The 17,148-nt window shown below is 35.2% G+C and overlaps 1 protein-coding gene across 4 annotated transcripts in view; it reads left to right on the top strand.

Annotated features, from left to right (window-relative positions):
* The window catches only part of abcb11a (ATP-binding cassette, sub-family B (MDR/TAP), member 11a), a 28,458-nt gene extending 11,389 nt beyond the window's left edge, over nt 1-17,069 (top strand). For 3 of the 4 annotated variants that reach the window (XM_051709324.1, XM_051709323.1, XM_051709326.1), the window contains 15 exons: nt 231-434; nt 2,068-2,238; nt 2,668-2,869; nt 3,627-3,711; nt 3,814-3,931; nt 4,192-4,347; nt 5,189-5,293; nt 5,390-5,551; nt 5,826-6,029; nt 7,383-7,624; nt 8,237-8,387; nt 10,243-10,440; nt 11,057-11,263; nt 12,750-12,896; nt 14,643-17,069. In XM_051709324.1, the coding sequence (XP_051565284.1) occupies nt 231-434; nt 2,068-2,238; nt 2,668-2,869; nt 3,627-3,711; nt 3,814-3,931; nt 4,192-4,347; nt 5,189-5,293; nt 5,390-5,551; nt 5,826-6,029; nt 7,383-7,624; nt 8,237-8,387; nt 10,243-10,440; nt 11,057-11,263; nt 12,750-12,896; nt 14,643-14,843 (2,553 nt within the window). In that variant the 3' untranslated portion in view covers nt 14,844-17,069. The remainder of the gene's footprint in view (nt 1-230; nt 435-2,067; nt 2,239-2,667; nt 2,870-3,626; nt 3,712-3,813; nt 3,932-4,191; nt 4,348-5,188; nt 5,294-5,389; nt 5,552-5,825; nt 6,030-7,382; nt 7,625-8,236; nt 8,388-10,242; nt 10,441-11,056; nt 11,264-12,749; nt 12,897-14,642) is intronic. The other variant, XM_051709325.1, reaches the window with a different exon arrangement.
* Nucleotides 17,070-17,148: the final 79 nt, after the last annotated feature.

Consider the following 17,148-nt stretch of genomic DNA (forward strand, 5'->3'; position numbering starts at 1 on the left):
ACCTATGCATTATACATATGCTTACAAACCAAGAAAATACTAATTTGTCTGTTATTTAGTATACACTTTTGTAGCAAAACTAATTACAGTGCACTTACTAAAAGGACAGTCTCAGAAATGTGGGTATTTCATCACAATACAAGGCTACTTTTGAATTGCCTTAAATGGAGAAAGGTTTGATTTTGTGTTGAAACTAGTCCTGTGAATTCAGTCACTGTTGTTATTTTCAGGTCACCCTGGATGGTCATGACATCAGAGGACTGAATATACAGTGGTTGCGTTCCCTTATTGGCATAGTAGAACAAGAGCCTGTTCTGTTCGCCACCACGATCGCTGAGAACATCCGATACGGCCGTCCTGGAGTCACCATTGAGGAGATTATTCAGGCCTCCAAAGAGGCCAATGCCTATAACTTCATCATGGATCTGCCTCAGGTACTGATTACTGTACAAACATCACCTGAAGTCTCATATAGCCAGACTTTTGACAAGCAGCATAAAGTCTGGTCCAGTCTGCAGCTTATACTGGCCAAGAATCGGCCACTTACCGACCAATAACAGTTCATAGTGTTTTTATATGTGGTTTAGAAGCAGGTTTATCTGAAATAGTTGATACAAAAATAATTGACTGGTTAAAAAAAATAAATTAAAAAAAAATCATACAGCAAAAAAATTAGAAGATAGAAATTAGCAGAAATGTGTGTAGACTGTAAATAGAATTTCTGTCAGTCAAAAAGTAAGTACTGGTTATCTCACAGACATAATTCAAAGCGAAATAAACTGCTATCTACTCATGGATATTTGAGTTTACTCTTAAATAAGTACCTCAAACAAAACTCTGAGTTCAGTATCTTTCAAAACTTTGATGCCACTAACCTGTAAAACTTTGGCACTATAGTAAAGGGTTGGTCACTTTGTGTGTTTTATTACACAGATATGCATTTAATTTATTAGAGCCTATTGCTCCTGAATAAAAATGAAAGCTCTTATTCAATGTGGACATAAGTTTTGTTTTTAACCTTGTGTGACCTCATGTCCACATCTGTGGACATTGTATTTTGGCTTCGCTATTCGCAACGCATAATTTAAATTAATTTAAACCGACTGAATACTGTTCACAACACTCTAGACTGTCATTTAAGGGTTAAACTTCTGCCGCACCTAGTCACGTGACACAACAACATGACATCGACTTCCGTGAAGCGCTTCTACGGGCGCAGTGCCAACAAAAGTGCCTCTGGTAAGACACCTCTTTGTTTTTTTCATTGAAACCTATTTGGGTGTGAAGAGTAGTGTCTCTAGTTTCGTTTGATATGCCGCATTAAAAAATCGATTAATTTTTCGCGTGTCAGCACACTGATAAACATGATGTCCACATACATGGATTTTGGGACATAATTCCCACAAAAAAAATAAAAAAAAATACATGTCGATCATTTTGAATAACTTTCAACATTAAATCATCTCTTGGTCATTTTGTTTAATTTTAATATACATTTTGTTGTATTTTATTTTATCACTGTACAGTACAGTTTTATTAAATGCATTCCTATATTTACTGTGCATTTTTATATTGAGAATCAATGGGTTTATCCAAAAGCTGAAAAATTTTGTATGCAGTTTGAATGAAAATAAGGGCCCGCCTCCTATGCTGGCTGACACCGGTTCGAATCCCGCTCAGAGTGGGTCGAGCAGGACCGGTTACACTAATTTCTGTTGTAATGCCTGTAACATCTTAAAAACATGAATAACCAACACTCCTGGAGACACAATAAACAGTTTGATTAAAGAAATCTGACTATCTATAGCTTGGTATTATTTAAAATTTCACAACGTAATCCCGCTGTTCACATATGTGGACATCAATTTTTAGGAAATGTATTTGCTCTAGAATTTATTTATTTTTTTCCCATTTGCTTGTTTATTAAAGGGAAATGGAAAGTGCTCATGCTCGGGTCTCAGGAGGTTAAAACTGAACCGGGTTGATTACATTGTGGTTAAATAATTTTCTACCAAGAGAATAAAATATGTGAATAATCTGTGTTTATTGAGATTCTGTGTTGTGCAGAAATTTGACACATTGGTGGGTGAGGGTGGAGGGCAGATGAGTGGAGGGCAGAAACAGAGGATCGCCATAGCTCGAGCACTCGTCAGAAATCCAAGAATCCTCCTGTTAGACATGGCCACATCGGCACTGGATAACGAGAGTGAGGCTATAGTACAGGAGGCGCTGGACAAGGTGAGTGATTCCAAAAATCAGTCTATCTGTCTGTCTGTTCAGCAGTCACCTAACAATGCCTTAACAACCACACAGAACACTTATCCAGCCCACCAAAAAAAACTTAGGCTATGTCCACACTATTATGTTTTCATATAAAAATGCATTAATTTTGCTATGTTCACAGCCTCTCATCCACTCTAGAATGCCATATTTCTCCACCAGAAAAGGAGGCTGTCGAAAATGAAAACGGAGATTTCAAATGAAAACAATTATTGTGGACATGGTTATCAACCTTCAAATCTCTCAAACTGCCCAATGATTCAAACAACAAAGACTTTTATAAACTTCAGACTTAATTATGAATTTAAAGATGTGTTCTTTCAGTTTTCACAGAAAAGCGAGTATGTTTGTTAATGAAAGAGTTCCTTCAATTTATTTGTTTTTCAGGCTCGACTGGGCAGAACAACAATCAGCATCGCACACCGTCTCTCCACAATCTGTAATGCTGATGTGATCGTGGGCTTTGAACATGGACGTGCTGTAGAGAGAGGCACACACAGCCAGCTGCTGGACAGGAAGGGAGTGTACTTCACCCTAGTTACACTCCAGAATCAAGGAAAAGATCCAGCCGATGACAAATCAGGGAAAGGTTAGTAGAATTTTTGAGTCATATCCAGGATGCTGACTGAACATTTCCAGGTTACTATGCTTCTATAAGATAGGAGTAGTTTATCAAAAAATGAAAAGTCTGTCATTATTTACTCATCCTCATGATTCCAAATCGGTATGCTGTTATTTTTCCCTGTAAAACATGATCAAATAATTTTTTATAGTGACTCCAGCTGTCAAGCTCCAAAAAGAAAAAAAAGGGGAAAAACACACCATGATAATTATCATAAAAGTAGTTCAGACTTAAATTTTTTGCCATTTTCGTGAAATTATTCACTGATAATCATCCCCTCCACCAAGCTCTGAAATCATATTCTAGTTCACATTCATATAAAAAAATTGCATGTCAACACATCCCACCAGGTTTAACGTCATTGACACTAAAACGTCATTGGGTCTTGCAGATGATGTGAAAAAACATGGATATGTCAGTTTGAATATGCCAAATAGATAATAAGATTTGAGATCTGCAGCGGAGAAGAATTTTTGTAAATAATTACTTAAATATCAGTCTGTTTCTCACACAAAGATATCGTATGGCTTCAGAAGACTCGCAATATAGCTCATGAGTCATATGGCTAATTTTATAATTATTTTTGTGCACAAAACTCTTCAAAAATTCTCATTTTGAGTTCCACGGAAAAAAATAACAGCATACTGGTTTGGAACGACAAGGAGGGAATTTTTATTTTTGGGTCAACTGTTCCTTTAAATGCTAATACAGTTTTCTATTACAGCAGCTACTGATATGACCATTACTGAAGAGGATAGATTTGAGAAAGTGAGGAGCATAAGCAGAGGAAGTTATGAGAGCAGTTTGAGGTAATGTACATTATCTCTTATTGAAAAGCCTCACATTTATCATTATTATCTTGAGTGGAGTGGCTGAAATGTTCTTCTGAAATTCAAATATGTTTCTCACAGGCAGTCTTTGAGACAGAGATCTCAGTCTCGGGTGTCAAACAGTATCAGTGATGTCATATCTGGAAAATTCAAATTGCATTTGGACCATTTCGCAATGGAGGATGAAGAAAAAAACAAGGTTTCAAACTGAATAAAACTTTTCACAGCACCCCTACACTGTAAAAATAAGCTAAAAACAGCCTAAGGTAGTTTGCTGGTCTTCTAGCTTTCCCAGCTGACAAGTGCTCAAAACCCTTCTAAAACTATCAAAACAGACCAGCCTTACCAGCTTGGCCAGACTGTGAGACCAGCTAACAACCTTAGGCTTGTTTAAGCTATTTTATTTCAGTAGGACTACCACCATAGCCTGTCTTTCTACATTATCATCTTCTCTTGCAGAAAAACAAAGGTGAAGTCATTGAAAAAGCACCTGTAGCACGCATTCTGAAGTATAACCGTCCTGAGTGGCCGTATATGCTGATGGGCTCTATAGGTGCTGCCATCAATGGATCTGTCAACCCTATTTATGCTTTATTATTCAGCCAAATACTTGGGGTGAGACATAAAGACATGCACATGATATACTATAGGATACTATAGTATAAGGGAAATATAATGAGTGGTGTTTCCTCATATTTAGGTCAGGTATTTCAATAAACCAGTAACTTTAAGTATTAAACTTTGGTGTGTAATTCATCCTGCACAGTTTGTTCTTGAGACATGAATGATACCTCAATCATGCGGCTTCTTAAGGTAGAGCTGTGCTTTTACTTTTCAGAAAGATTTACAATTTTTGCCTAGTGGACGATAAAACAGGTGAAAAAGTCCTGTAGAGACATGGAGGTTGGCTGTTTTGACTTGAGCCGATAAGCAATTACCCTGAACAGCCTAGCAACCACCCTGAAAACCTTAGCAACAATCTAGCAATGCCTTTGCAAACATCTAGAACACCCCATCAACCACCATGAACACCCTAGTAACCATTCAGAACACCCTAGCAACCACATAGCAATGCCCTAGCAACCACCAAGAACATCCTAGTAACCACCTAGCAATGTCCTATCAACCACCCAGAACACCCTATCAACCACCCTGAAAACCCTAGTAATCACTTAGTATACCCTAGCAAGCAACCACCCTGAACAACCTAGTAACCACCTAGTAATGCCTTTGCAACCACTCAAAGCACCCTGGCAACAGCTGTGAACACCCTGGCAACCACCATTAACACCTTAGCATCATGGTGGCACATTTTAAAAGGGCAAGCACCACTTACATTTTCTTCAGAAATGTACAAATCTAGTGAAATTTTTTTACATTCCATATAAATTTGACGAATTGTAATTTGTCATTAAGCACAACAGTGGAGTAAAATCGTATTAGTGCTGTTTTTCAGACGTTTTCAATTCAAGACCTGGACGAACAGAGGAGGCAGATTAATGGAATTTGTATTCTGTTTGTTGTCGTGGGAGTAGTGAGCTTCTTTTCACAGTTCTTGCAGGTATTACAACAGTGAGGTTGCATGTGTATGTTCATGTTATCCTTTGTAATGAGAAAGGTGTATTAGAGATGACCAATACTATGTAATGTGTTGCAGGGCTACGCATTTGCTAAATCGGGAGAGTTGTTGACTCATAGGCTGAGGAAGGTTGGCTTTCAGTCAATGCTGAATCAAGAGATCGGCTGGTTTGATGACCCCTTAAACAGCCCCGGCGCTCTGACCACCAGACTCGCCACTGATGCCTCCATGGTGCAGGGGGTTAGTGCACAACAAAAGAGAGTGGGGGAGAGACATATTTGAGAACAAAATTAACAAAATAGCAACTTGTATACCAAATATATGTGTGAATTCACTGAACGACCTGTAGGATGGGGAAGTGCACGCAGGCGGTGCATGCTAATAAATTGCAGATTTTCCCCACAGTGGTTTTCAGATGTTGATTAAAATGGCAAAATTTAAATGGATACATTTGAGATTTACATTATGTCTTTAAGTGGATATGTGATTGTGTTTATTGTGCTCTTCTCCCAAGGCCACAGGTTCACAGATTGGCATGATTGTAAACTCGCTGACTAACATTGGAGCTTCCTTCATTATTGCATATTACTTCAGCTGGAAACTGAGTCTAGTGGTCACCTGCTTCCTTCCTCTGATCGGCCTCTCTGGAGTCTTTCAGGCCAAAATGTTGACAGGATTTGCTAATGAGGACAAGAAAGCATTGGAGGCTGCTGGACAGGTAAAAGCCTTGTTATGAAAAGTCTGATTGGATGAGCAGATGCAGATAAAATGCATACCTGGGGTGGTTGGGGATATTTCATGAAAAATGTTTATGCTAAAAGTCTCCATATACATAGTCAGGCTTCCTAAGCAACCAAATGGCCTGGTTACTGGGGTGGGTAGAGTCACGTTGGCTTAACCTCCTCGTGGTCGCTATAATGTGGTTCTCGCACTCGGTGGGGCGTGTGGTGAGTTGTGCGTGGATGCCGCGGAGAATAGCATGAGCCTCCACACACGCTAGGCTTCTGCGGTAATGCGCTCAACAAGCCACGTGATAAGATGTGCGGATTGACTGTCTCAGACACGGAGGTAACTGAGATTCAAGGATATGAGATTTGAGGTATCATTTGAAAGCTTAGAATCTGAACGTTTCAGAGATAACCATCATTTCTGCTCTGATAACTTCTGCTTTTAGTCCCAAATAGCTAAAAACTTTATATCTGCTTTTACCTCAGGAAGTTTTCCAAAAAGTGAGCCATTTTTTAATTGTCTGTGAGCTTGCTTGGCTGAATAATCCAATGTTATATCTTAGATATCCAGAACAAAATATGCCATCCAGAAGGAAAAGCATGCAAAACAAATCATCAGAAAAATATGTTTTTGACTATTGTTGCAAAGGGGAGAATCTCAGCTTTCTAATGACACCTAGATTGAGCTTCTAGACCACTCAGAAGCTGAGATATCAATTAAGCAATGAGGGTGGTGCATAAACTGAAAATTAGACTGAATGTTTATGGACGAGCACATCTGTGAGGGCTAAAATGCATCAGAGCGCCATCTACATTTCAGATCTGTATATTGTGATGGAATGTGATAGAGAATTATTATTTTCTAGTGCTTCCATCTAGTGGAATAGAATGAGACTGTTCAAAGTGAGGTAGAGTGAACAGAACCAGAATTACATGTTTACAAATTTAGAAAAAAAAAAAAAGAATATTTGTATCATAAGATTATAAACACACACAATATTATTTATGAATAATTGGAGGTTTTTATTTTTTATTTGGGGGGTTCTCTATAAAATGAGACCGATTTTTTGCAATTAGAGTATGTGTGAATGGTGAGCTTTTAAATATGAGTGTGAAAAATTGCGGGCGGCAGCCCAAAAATGCACCAGACTATTAATGTGTGCAGTTGCTTTACAACTGTAAACCGTATAGAGTTAGGCTAATTAGGCTGATTAGCAATATTAATATTGGTCATTTGTATTTGTAGAAAATGTCTTTTATTAGAATGCTGTGATCCATGTAATAAAGTACTATATCTGTTTATTAGATGTGTCAGTACCAACACTTACTCTGTGCTCATACAGGTCTCCAGTGAAGCTATGACCAACATCAGGACTGTCGCCGGTTTGGCCAAAGAAAAGCAGTTTGTCTCTCAATATGAACAACAACTAGAAGCACCCTACAAAGCAGCCAAGAACAAAGCTCATGTTTATGGGATCTGTTTTGCATTTGCCCAGTGTGTTATTTTCATGGCCTACGCTGCCTCGTTTAGATACGGTGGCTATCTGGTCAGTAATGAGGGGCTTCAATACATGCTTGTATTCAGGTTAGTGATGGTACATAGATTATACTTCGAAGCAAATATTATGAAACTGGAAATTATAGGAAGGTTCCGAGTTAAGAGATCTGTCAACAGCATTTGTGGCAGAATGCTGATTATCATAGAAAATTATTTAGACTCGTCTAAAAGAAAGATGCAATTGCAGTAATGCTTTTACAATGGAACTCTCTGGGGCCAGCATTCCAGAGGGTCTAAGCATAAATAAGAAGCTTGCACTTTTGTTAAAGCACTTGATTTAGAAAAACAGAAAAACCTGTTTATTATTTGAGCTGTAAAGTTGTCCTTTTTGAGGTGGGACTACTTTACTAGCTGGATGAACTTCTATATACGTTACCGACGTAATTCCTGTGATTGTTAATGGTCCACTTCTAGTATGTTTGCACATACCATGCAGAAGTTACTGGCTTTACTTAGTGTGAATTTTAATGTTTACTTCCGTTCGGTGCCTTACAAAAGTGCAGTCTTCACGTTTCTGCTTTTAAACTCTTCAGAACGCTGGCCCCAGAGATTTCTATTGTAAGTGCCTTACTGTAACTGCGATAATAAAACAAAATTGTCATTGTCGTTGATAGATTCTGTATGTGTTTATTTCTTCAGAGTAATATCAGCTCTTGTGATCAGTGGCACAGCACTTGGCAGAGCTTCATCTTTTACGCCAGACTATGCCAAGGCTAAGATTGCTGCCGCTCAACTTTTCAAACTGTTGGATAGAGTTCCTAAAATCAGCAATGCAGATGGACAAAGCTGGGTAAGAGAGATCTGATATGTTTTTCTTCATTGCGGTACAGTAAAGGGCTTCTTTGGTTAAAGGTGCTGTCAAGGATTTCAGCCATTTTGCTAACTTCCGGCAATTTGCAAACTTCAACCACAAAGTCTTTTTGCTTTAAACAATAGATTTTATTTTATGGTAATAAACCCGGAATATTCCGGGTTCAATACAAGTTAGGCTCAATTGACAGCATTTGTGGCATAATGTTGATTACCACAAAAATTCATTTCAACTCGTCCCTCCTTTTCTTTAAAAAAAAAAAAAAAGTTGAAAATTGAAGTTACAGTGAGGCACTTACAATGGAAGTGAATGGGGCCAATCTGTAAACATTAAAATACTATTAAAATAGCTCTAAAATTGCTTTTCTAAAATTCTAACATTCACATTTCTGTTATTAAACCCTACAAATACTGGCCTTATTTACTTCCATTGTAAGTGCTTCAATGTAACCTCAGTTTTTGTTTTTAAAGAAAAGGAGGGATGAGTTGAAATACATTTTTGTGGTAATCAACATTATGCCACAACCCTGAGCATGGCTGTATTGAACCCGGAATATTCCTTTAAACAAATATACTGTTTGATAGTGTGCTACTGTTCAATAATAAAAAAAAAAAAAATTACAAAACTTTTAGCAGACATACACATTTAAAATGTACAATCTTTATGGTCTGGGAAAATGGATCAATAATAATTACAATATTAGAATAATATTTACTGGCTATTTAAAAAAAAAAGGGATGAGCCCTTCAATGTCCCACCTAGGCTTCCTGTTTCAGTAGGAAACACATTAACACAGGAGAGAAAACTGCACTCGTTACGCCATTTCATGGGAACTTAAGGGTCAATTACATGACGCTCATTTTGTTTGTTCGGATCAATTAAGTTATTCAAAAATACATTAAAAATGTAATTCACACAAACAATTACTTAAATTGAATATACTGAACTTCTAAGATAGACATGATTGCAATTACGTGAGTTGGAAATAATTTTGATATTTTTTTTCAGATATGTTCAGATATTGTGCAGAATAATTTTATATTATAATTTCCTAATAAAAAGCAGTGAAACCATTTTAATTTTAAAATACTTGTAATATTTGAAAAACTTGTCGACCAAATCAAAGTCATGTGGTGTAACCACTTTAGACCATATATATATATATATATATATATATATATATATATATATATATATATATATATAATTTTTTTTTAATTATATTTATTTATAATAATTATATATACATATATATATATATATATATATATATATATATATATATATGGTCTAAAGTGGTTTAAACATCAATATTTTGAAAATATGAAGAAAAAAATCACATTCTGCTTGCGTCATTTGTTGTAAAAAATATTTTTCACCTTGAAAAATTTGTTTTAAAACTCTTTTGAAATGAATAACTAAGTTCATGTACACTCTCGTGTATTCAAGGTGCAGGGAACTATTTACTTGATGGTTACACCAGATGACATTTTTAAAGTCATTAAATGAAATTTGTTTTTAGGAAATGCTTTAAATATTTTTCCAAAATTTGTGAAACCAACATGGACACAAACATTACATTTCTATGAACTTGACACATGTTTTAAACTAGATTTTCAAAAGATTTCTCATTTTTATCACATTCACATTCTTTGGACATACCACCACATGCAGAGAGGAGAATTTATAGTAAAAGATAACTTAAATATTGTTGTTTTTTTGGGGTAGTTGACTGATATTCCTCTGTTACTCATCTTTGCTGTGTACAAGAATATAATAAATGTACAAAAATGAAAAGTATAAATGTGAGATTCTCTTCTTTTTCCTGTAACAGGATGATTTTAAAGGCCGTGTGGAGTTTAAAGGGTGCAGATTTACATACCCAAGCAGGCCAGACACTCAAGTGCTACGGGGACTGGAGGTGTCAGTAAATCCAGGACAGACTCTTGCCTTCGTGGGCAGCAGTGGCTGTGGAAAGAGCACAAGTGTTCAGCTGCTGGAACGATTTTACGACCCAGATGAAGGCCAAGTGGTAAGAAAATTCTTTCTTTGTTTTGCATAACTCAATATATTAGAGACTGGTATAAAAGCGACTATAGCTTGGCAATAATTTTACTTTAAAAGATAATATATATATATATATATATATATAATTTCAGCCTTTTATATTTGATATTTTAAAATAGCAGGAACCATTACTGCAGAGTAAATTAAAATGTTTAATGCAGGATGTAAAATACACAAAAAATGTAGTTAAAATATATATTTTTTTCACTAAATAAACACAAATAAAAATTATATTTAATCACTTTTATTCACCAATATAACAACACCTTGATGAACAGCAATATTTACCTGTAAATATTTTTAAAAGTGCAATGAATTGTTCATTCAAAGTTTTGAATCCATTCACGAAAATGGACAGTTTTAACTTCAACACTGTTTTTTCCTTCTGAAGTTTAGATCATAAATGCTATTAAAGCATCTCTGTCTAAACGCTCTTATACACGCAATAAGTAACAAACTCCAGTCACACACTCTGAATAAAAACACAATTTTCTCTCCAAACGCATCTGATAGCTTGATATGTCAAAAATTCAAACTTTCGTTTCCCCAAAACAAACCATAAGTTTCTTGTATTGCCCTAGCTGATTGATGGACGTCCATCTGCCAGTATCAGCGTGTCGTTCCTGAGGTCTCAGATTGGTATCGTATCCCAGGAGCCAGTGCTGTTTGACTGCAGTATAGCAGAGAACATCCAGTATGGCGAAAACTCTCGAACCGTGAACATGGACGAGATTATAGAGGCTGCTAAAAAGGCCTACCTGCATGATTTTGTGATGACACTGCCTGATGTAAGTTATGTTGTCCTTGGGGTCATGACTACCAATCAGTCCAGACTTGAAGGAATAGCTCACTTAAAAATATTTTTTCCCCATGAAATACAAATGGAAATATTAGGCAGAATGTGCCCGCTGTTCTTTTCCATACAGTAAAAGTGAATGGTGAGTTACACTGCCAAGGTCCAAAAAGGCACAAAAAGCAGTATAACAGTATCCTAAAAGTAGTCCATACGACTTCTGCACCATATTTGAACTTTTCTGAAGTTATATAAAACTTTGTATGGGGAACAGGTGAAAACTGTTTACTTGTTTACTTTCTTACTGGTTAATTTGTTTACTTATAATCGTCCCCTCCACTGGAGCTCTCAAATCTAATTTATTCACTGTGTTCAGTTAAAAAATGAAGCTCATAGATGCATTGCCACATGTTTGACATCACTGAGAATAAAATTCTCTCATCATTTACTCACACTCATGCCATCCCAGATGTGTAAGACTTTCTTTCTTCTGCAGAACAAAAATGAAGATTTTTAGAAGAATATCTCAGCTCTGTAGGTCCATACAATGCAACTGAAAGGTGACCAGAACTTTGAAGCTCCAAAAGGCACATAAAATCAGCATAAAAGTAATCCATAATACTCCAGTAGTTTAATCCATGTCTTCTGAAGCTATATAATAGATGTGAGAAAGAAACAGATCAATATGACCTTTTTTTACTATAAATTGTCCTTCCTGGCCAGTAGGTGTCCATATGCACAAAAAATGTGAATCGTCAAAAAAAAAAAAAAAAAAAAAAAAAAAGAAGAAGAAGAAACTGGAGACTTATAGTAAAAAAGGACTTAAATATTGATCTGTTTCTCACCCACACCTATCATATCACTTCTGAAGACATGGCTTAAACCACTGGAGTCTTATGGATTACTTTTATGCTGCCTTTATGTGCTTTTAGGACCTTTAAATTTCTTGCCAACATTCACTTGCACTGTATGGACCTACAGAGCGGAGATATTCTTCTAAAAATCTTCATTTATTTTCAGCAGAAGAAAGAAAGTCATACACATCTGGGATGGCATGAGGGTGAGTAAATGATGAGAGAATTTTCACTTTTGGGTGAACTGTCCCTTTAACACAATGTGAAAACACAATGGTCATGTGAAAAATTTGCAATTACAAATGAGATTTGAAGGCTAGGGAAGAGGGGAATATTATCAGTAAACAACCATTTAATTTTGTTCAGTTCACAAAAAGCTATCAAATGGCTTCAGAAGACATGGAACATAGCGGACAGGCATATAAATCACTCTTATGATGGTAAAAGTAGTCTCTACTTCTACTGTACTAACATCTCCTTTTTTTGTTTCATGTAAGAAATATTACAGGTTAGAATGACACAGTGGTGAATAAATTATAAATGTTACAATTTTGGGGTGAACTATTCCTTTAAACATATCTGAAGTATAGAAATCATTGCTAAATCATTACCTGTTGTTGTTTTCAGAAATATGAAACTCAGGTTGGTGCTCAGGGCTCACAGCTCTCGCGTGGACAGAAACAACGTATAGCGATCGCGAGGGCCATCGTCAGAAACCCTAAAATTCTGTTGCTGGATGAGGCCACCTCTGCACTCGACACAGAGAGCGAGAAGGTACCGCAATGTCAATGCTTTTTTTTTATTTTATAAATATTAAATTAAATAATATATATTATAAAAAGTAAATATAGAATTTATAATATTTATTAAAATTATAAAAACATCATATAAAATGTAATGGTATTATTATACTTACTGTATATATGTTTCAGTCTTTCTGTATTTTATGTTTTAGAAGCACGCAGTTATATTAACCCTTAAACGCACATCGGGTCTTTAGTGACCCAGGACCTTATTTCACTTAATTTACCTCATCTATTTTTTGGAGTTTTGCCCCACTTCTTTAGTATTCCTCAACAGTTCTCTTCTAAATCCAATATAGGGTGCGAAGATCCATGGGCCTTCCGCAACCCTTCTGTCCAAAAATGTTTTTTGTTCACCAGTCAGGGGAAACGGGACACAAACATTCTGGCCTCACAGCCTTCCTCAGTGTGTGTGTGTCTAGTTTACTAGTTCAGATAGTTTATAGGTTTGTTCGCATTAATCTCATTCATTATTTAACAAGCTCATTAATCTATCAATCAGAACATCTTAACAGAAGTATGGGGTGATCTGACACATCAGGCAACTAGTGCCGTTCATAAGTCTATCTCACCACCTACAATCAGATAAAACATTTAACAAACAGTATTAAATGCATTTTGATGCAGTCATATAAGGCATAAACAGAGTTCATTCTCCCCATGATGTATGGACCAGCGCATGTACAGAAACACTTAAATAACATGCACATTTCTATTTCTACCAGTGCATTTTGGAAAAATACTGTATATCGTGATCAGACACATCAAGCAACCTATGCCGTTCATAAATCCATATCACCACCTCCAATCAAGTAGACAGAAATGTACAAAAATGTTCCTTCAGAGTATGGGCTAGAGGAAAGGAGAAAGGTCAAAATCCTCACTGAGGCCTAAAGGAGACATGGACCTCAACAATACATCCAATAAACTTCTTGTAATAGTTGATAGGCGATGTAATATCAAGTCTTCTAATCGCCGATTTGTGTTCACTAATACGCATTTTCAATGGTCTTGATGTCTTCCCAACATACACTAAGGGGAAGGAACGTTTTAACATATAGATCACGTATGTTGTGGAACATGTGATCAATTCATTTATATAATATTTTTTCTGTGTGTAAATCTGTGAATTGATTAGTTCTTATCATAGAGGTGCACGTCATTTGGATGTACTACTGAAATTATGTAAGTTGCGCATCTATTTAGACTCAATAAGTGCCTGAGAAAATACATAGTGTATGTGTAGCTCAATATGCATTTGACAACCAGTTGAGTCTGAAAAATAAAACACCAAAATATAAGAGAATATATTCTATTTTATTATTTTCTAATTGTATTAAAATGTTTTGAAAATATGTCACTATCTGGGCATTTGGTAGATCCATTTGTGATAGATAAAAAGACCCAAGTATGTAATAATGTTTGAACGCCCATGCATTTAAGGGTTAAGTTTATAAAGGTAAAGTGTGTAATTTCTGCACCCCTGGTGGCACTAGATATATACCTAATAATGACTATTTTCAAAGTTTAAAACATTTTAAATACAGAAAATAAACACTTTATCTTTAAATGTATTCATTATTTAACATTGAACTTTTTATTTCTTTTTTATTTTTTACATTCAACTTTTGTAAAAATTCAGACAAGCAAATTTTCATATCAAACAATATTGTCAGCATTTTTAATATGCTAAAAGGGTTTGATTTTCACTTTTCAGACTGTTCAAGCAGCGCTGGATGAAGCTCGGCAGGGGCGCACATGTATTGTCATAGCTCACAGGCTTTCCACCATTCAGAATGCTGACATCATTGCTGTGATGTCACAGGGCGTGGTCATTGAGAAAGGAACCCATGAGCAACTTATGGCCAAGAAAGCAGCTTACTACAAACTTGTCACTTCAGGAGCCCCTATTAGTTAAAAACACATGTGCTATTGTGTCAAAAATACAAAAGGTTTGGGAACTTTTAAAGTGAAGTGTGTAAATTCTATACCGCTAGCAGCACTAAATGAAATCGCAAAAATAATGATTGTTTCAAGACTTTTTTCATAGTCTTGCCATTGGTTGTGCCAAAGATTGCAAATTTGTTTTGGTGCCACTAATGTCTTGATCTTATGGAAACCCAAAAAAAGTTTGCTTTGGTAAGTCAAAATGATGTTTATTTTGTGATTTGTCTTTTAAAGTAATATTTTTGAGATACTAAATCTAATGAGATGCTAATTCAACATTTTTTAGATACTAAATCATAATTATGAGATTACTTTTTCTCATAATTCCAATATTATCTCATAATTATGACTTGGCATCTTATAATTATGACTTTCTATCTCATAATTGACTTTTTATCTAAAATGTTTGACTTTTTAATCTCATAATGATTAAGTATCTCAAAATTATGAATTTTTATCTTATAATTTTGACTTTTAAATCTCATAATTATGACTAAACATCTTATTATGACTTTCTATCTCATAATTGTCTTTATCTAAAAAGTTTGATTTTTTAATCTCATAATTCTTAGTATCGTCTTAGAGAAAAAAGTAATGTTTATGATACTAAATCATAATTACGAGATAAAAAGTCATAATTATGACATACTAAGTCAAAATATGAATAATCCCTGTGACTGCTGTACTAGATCAATATGAAAGCCCATATTCACACACATAAAATAAAAATCGTGCTTTGGTAAATCAAAATTATGAGATATAAAGTCATCATTTTACAATAAAAAGTCATATTTATGAGAAAAAAGTAATGTTTATGATACTAAGTATCTCATAAATATGACTTTTTATTTCAATCTGACTTTATATCTCATAATTTTGATTTACCAAAGCACGATTTTTATTTTATTTTTGTATGTGTGCGAATATGGGCTTTCATATTGATCTAGTACAGCAGTCACAGGGATTATTGTTGTACTGTTGCTTTAGGTATTTTTATGAAAGTTGATAAGTATTTATTGATTTTTCGTTGTCATGACAATGTCCTTGAACTTGACTTTGGGTTTGAATGACTTTTTTTGTCTACCTGGATGACCTCTATTGACCATTTTATTCAAGAAATTGTGTATAATTTACTGTTTGATGTGTTAAATCAGAATGGTCTGAAATACAAACATTGCATGGATTCTAGCTTTACTGTGCCAAGATATTCTGTCGACTGAACAGAGAATGTTGCGTTCATGTACTATAGGTGAAGATACTGTATGCTGTCCTTGAACAATAGTGACAGACTGATAGTGTGTCCTTAATGACTGATAAATTCTTGTCAAGTCATGTGTGGTTTAATGCAAGTCATTCCCACTCTTTGAGTCAGCTGTGGAGCTGGATGATTCAAGACACAAACCCTTTTATGATGGTGTGTGTGATGTACTAAAATATGCTCTTAAACCATTTATTCATATAAAAGAGACATACATCATAGATATCAAAGGTGTCCATTTGAATATCTTTTTGTGATGTTTTAAGGATTTACAGGAAAACAATACAAAAATTATCAAGAATACGATTTTTGCCCTAATATCAAAGGTCTTAATAGAAAAAAAGAAATTATGATCCAACGTGAATCTTAATATGATCGTGTCTGGTAACATGTGCATGTAAAATGGCTAGAAATAGCATTTTAGCTTAGCGTAAAGCTGACAATTTACACAAGGATTATTTCTATTTCTTCTGCTCCAAACTTACTTCAAACTTACTTCTCTGTCTGCTCGCATGAATGTAACACATCATAAGAAAGTGTTTCACCGCTGTTCAAATGCACTTTGGATCGCATCATTTATATGTATAAATGTTTTCCATCTGAAAGGACTAAATATTAAATGAAACAAATGACAATAAAATGCAAAGTAATCTCTTCAGTAATCAAAATACTTTTTGAATGTAACTGTATTCTGATTACTAATGATTTCAATTGTAACTGTAGTGGAATACAGTTACTTATATTTTGTATTTTAAATACGTAATCCCATTACATGTATTCAGTTACTCCCCAACCCTGAGGAATGATTAGTGCTCCATCATATGCAAGCCAATGTTAACATTACCATATTTTAGCTGGGATGTCATGTGATAAACTGTCTCATTTTGTTGATCAGAAGTGTTGCAGTAAATTGAATAAAGAAAAAAGCTGAAAACTGAAATGAAAAAATACAGAGTGGTCATCAAACAAAATTATAGGCCTACATCTGTTCCTCCAGGTGCCTATTTATTATTTAGGT

The sequence above is a fragment of the Myxocyprinus asiaticus genome, chromosome 10 (assembly GCF_019703515.2).
Source record: "Myxocyprinus asiaticus isolate MX2 ecotype Aquarium Trade chromosome 10, UBuf_Myxa_2, whole genome shotgun sequence".
Classification (NCBI taxonomy): domain Eukaryota; kingdom Metazoa; phylum Chordata; class Actinopteri; order Cypriniformes; family Catostomidae; genus Myxocyprinus; species Myxocyprinus asiaticus.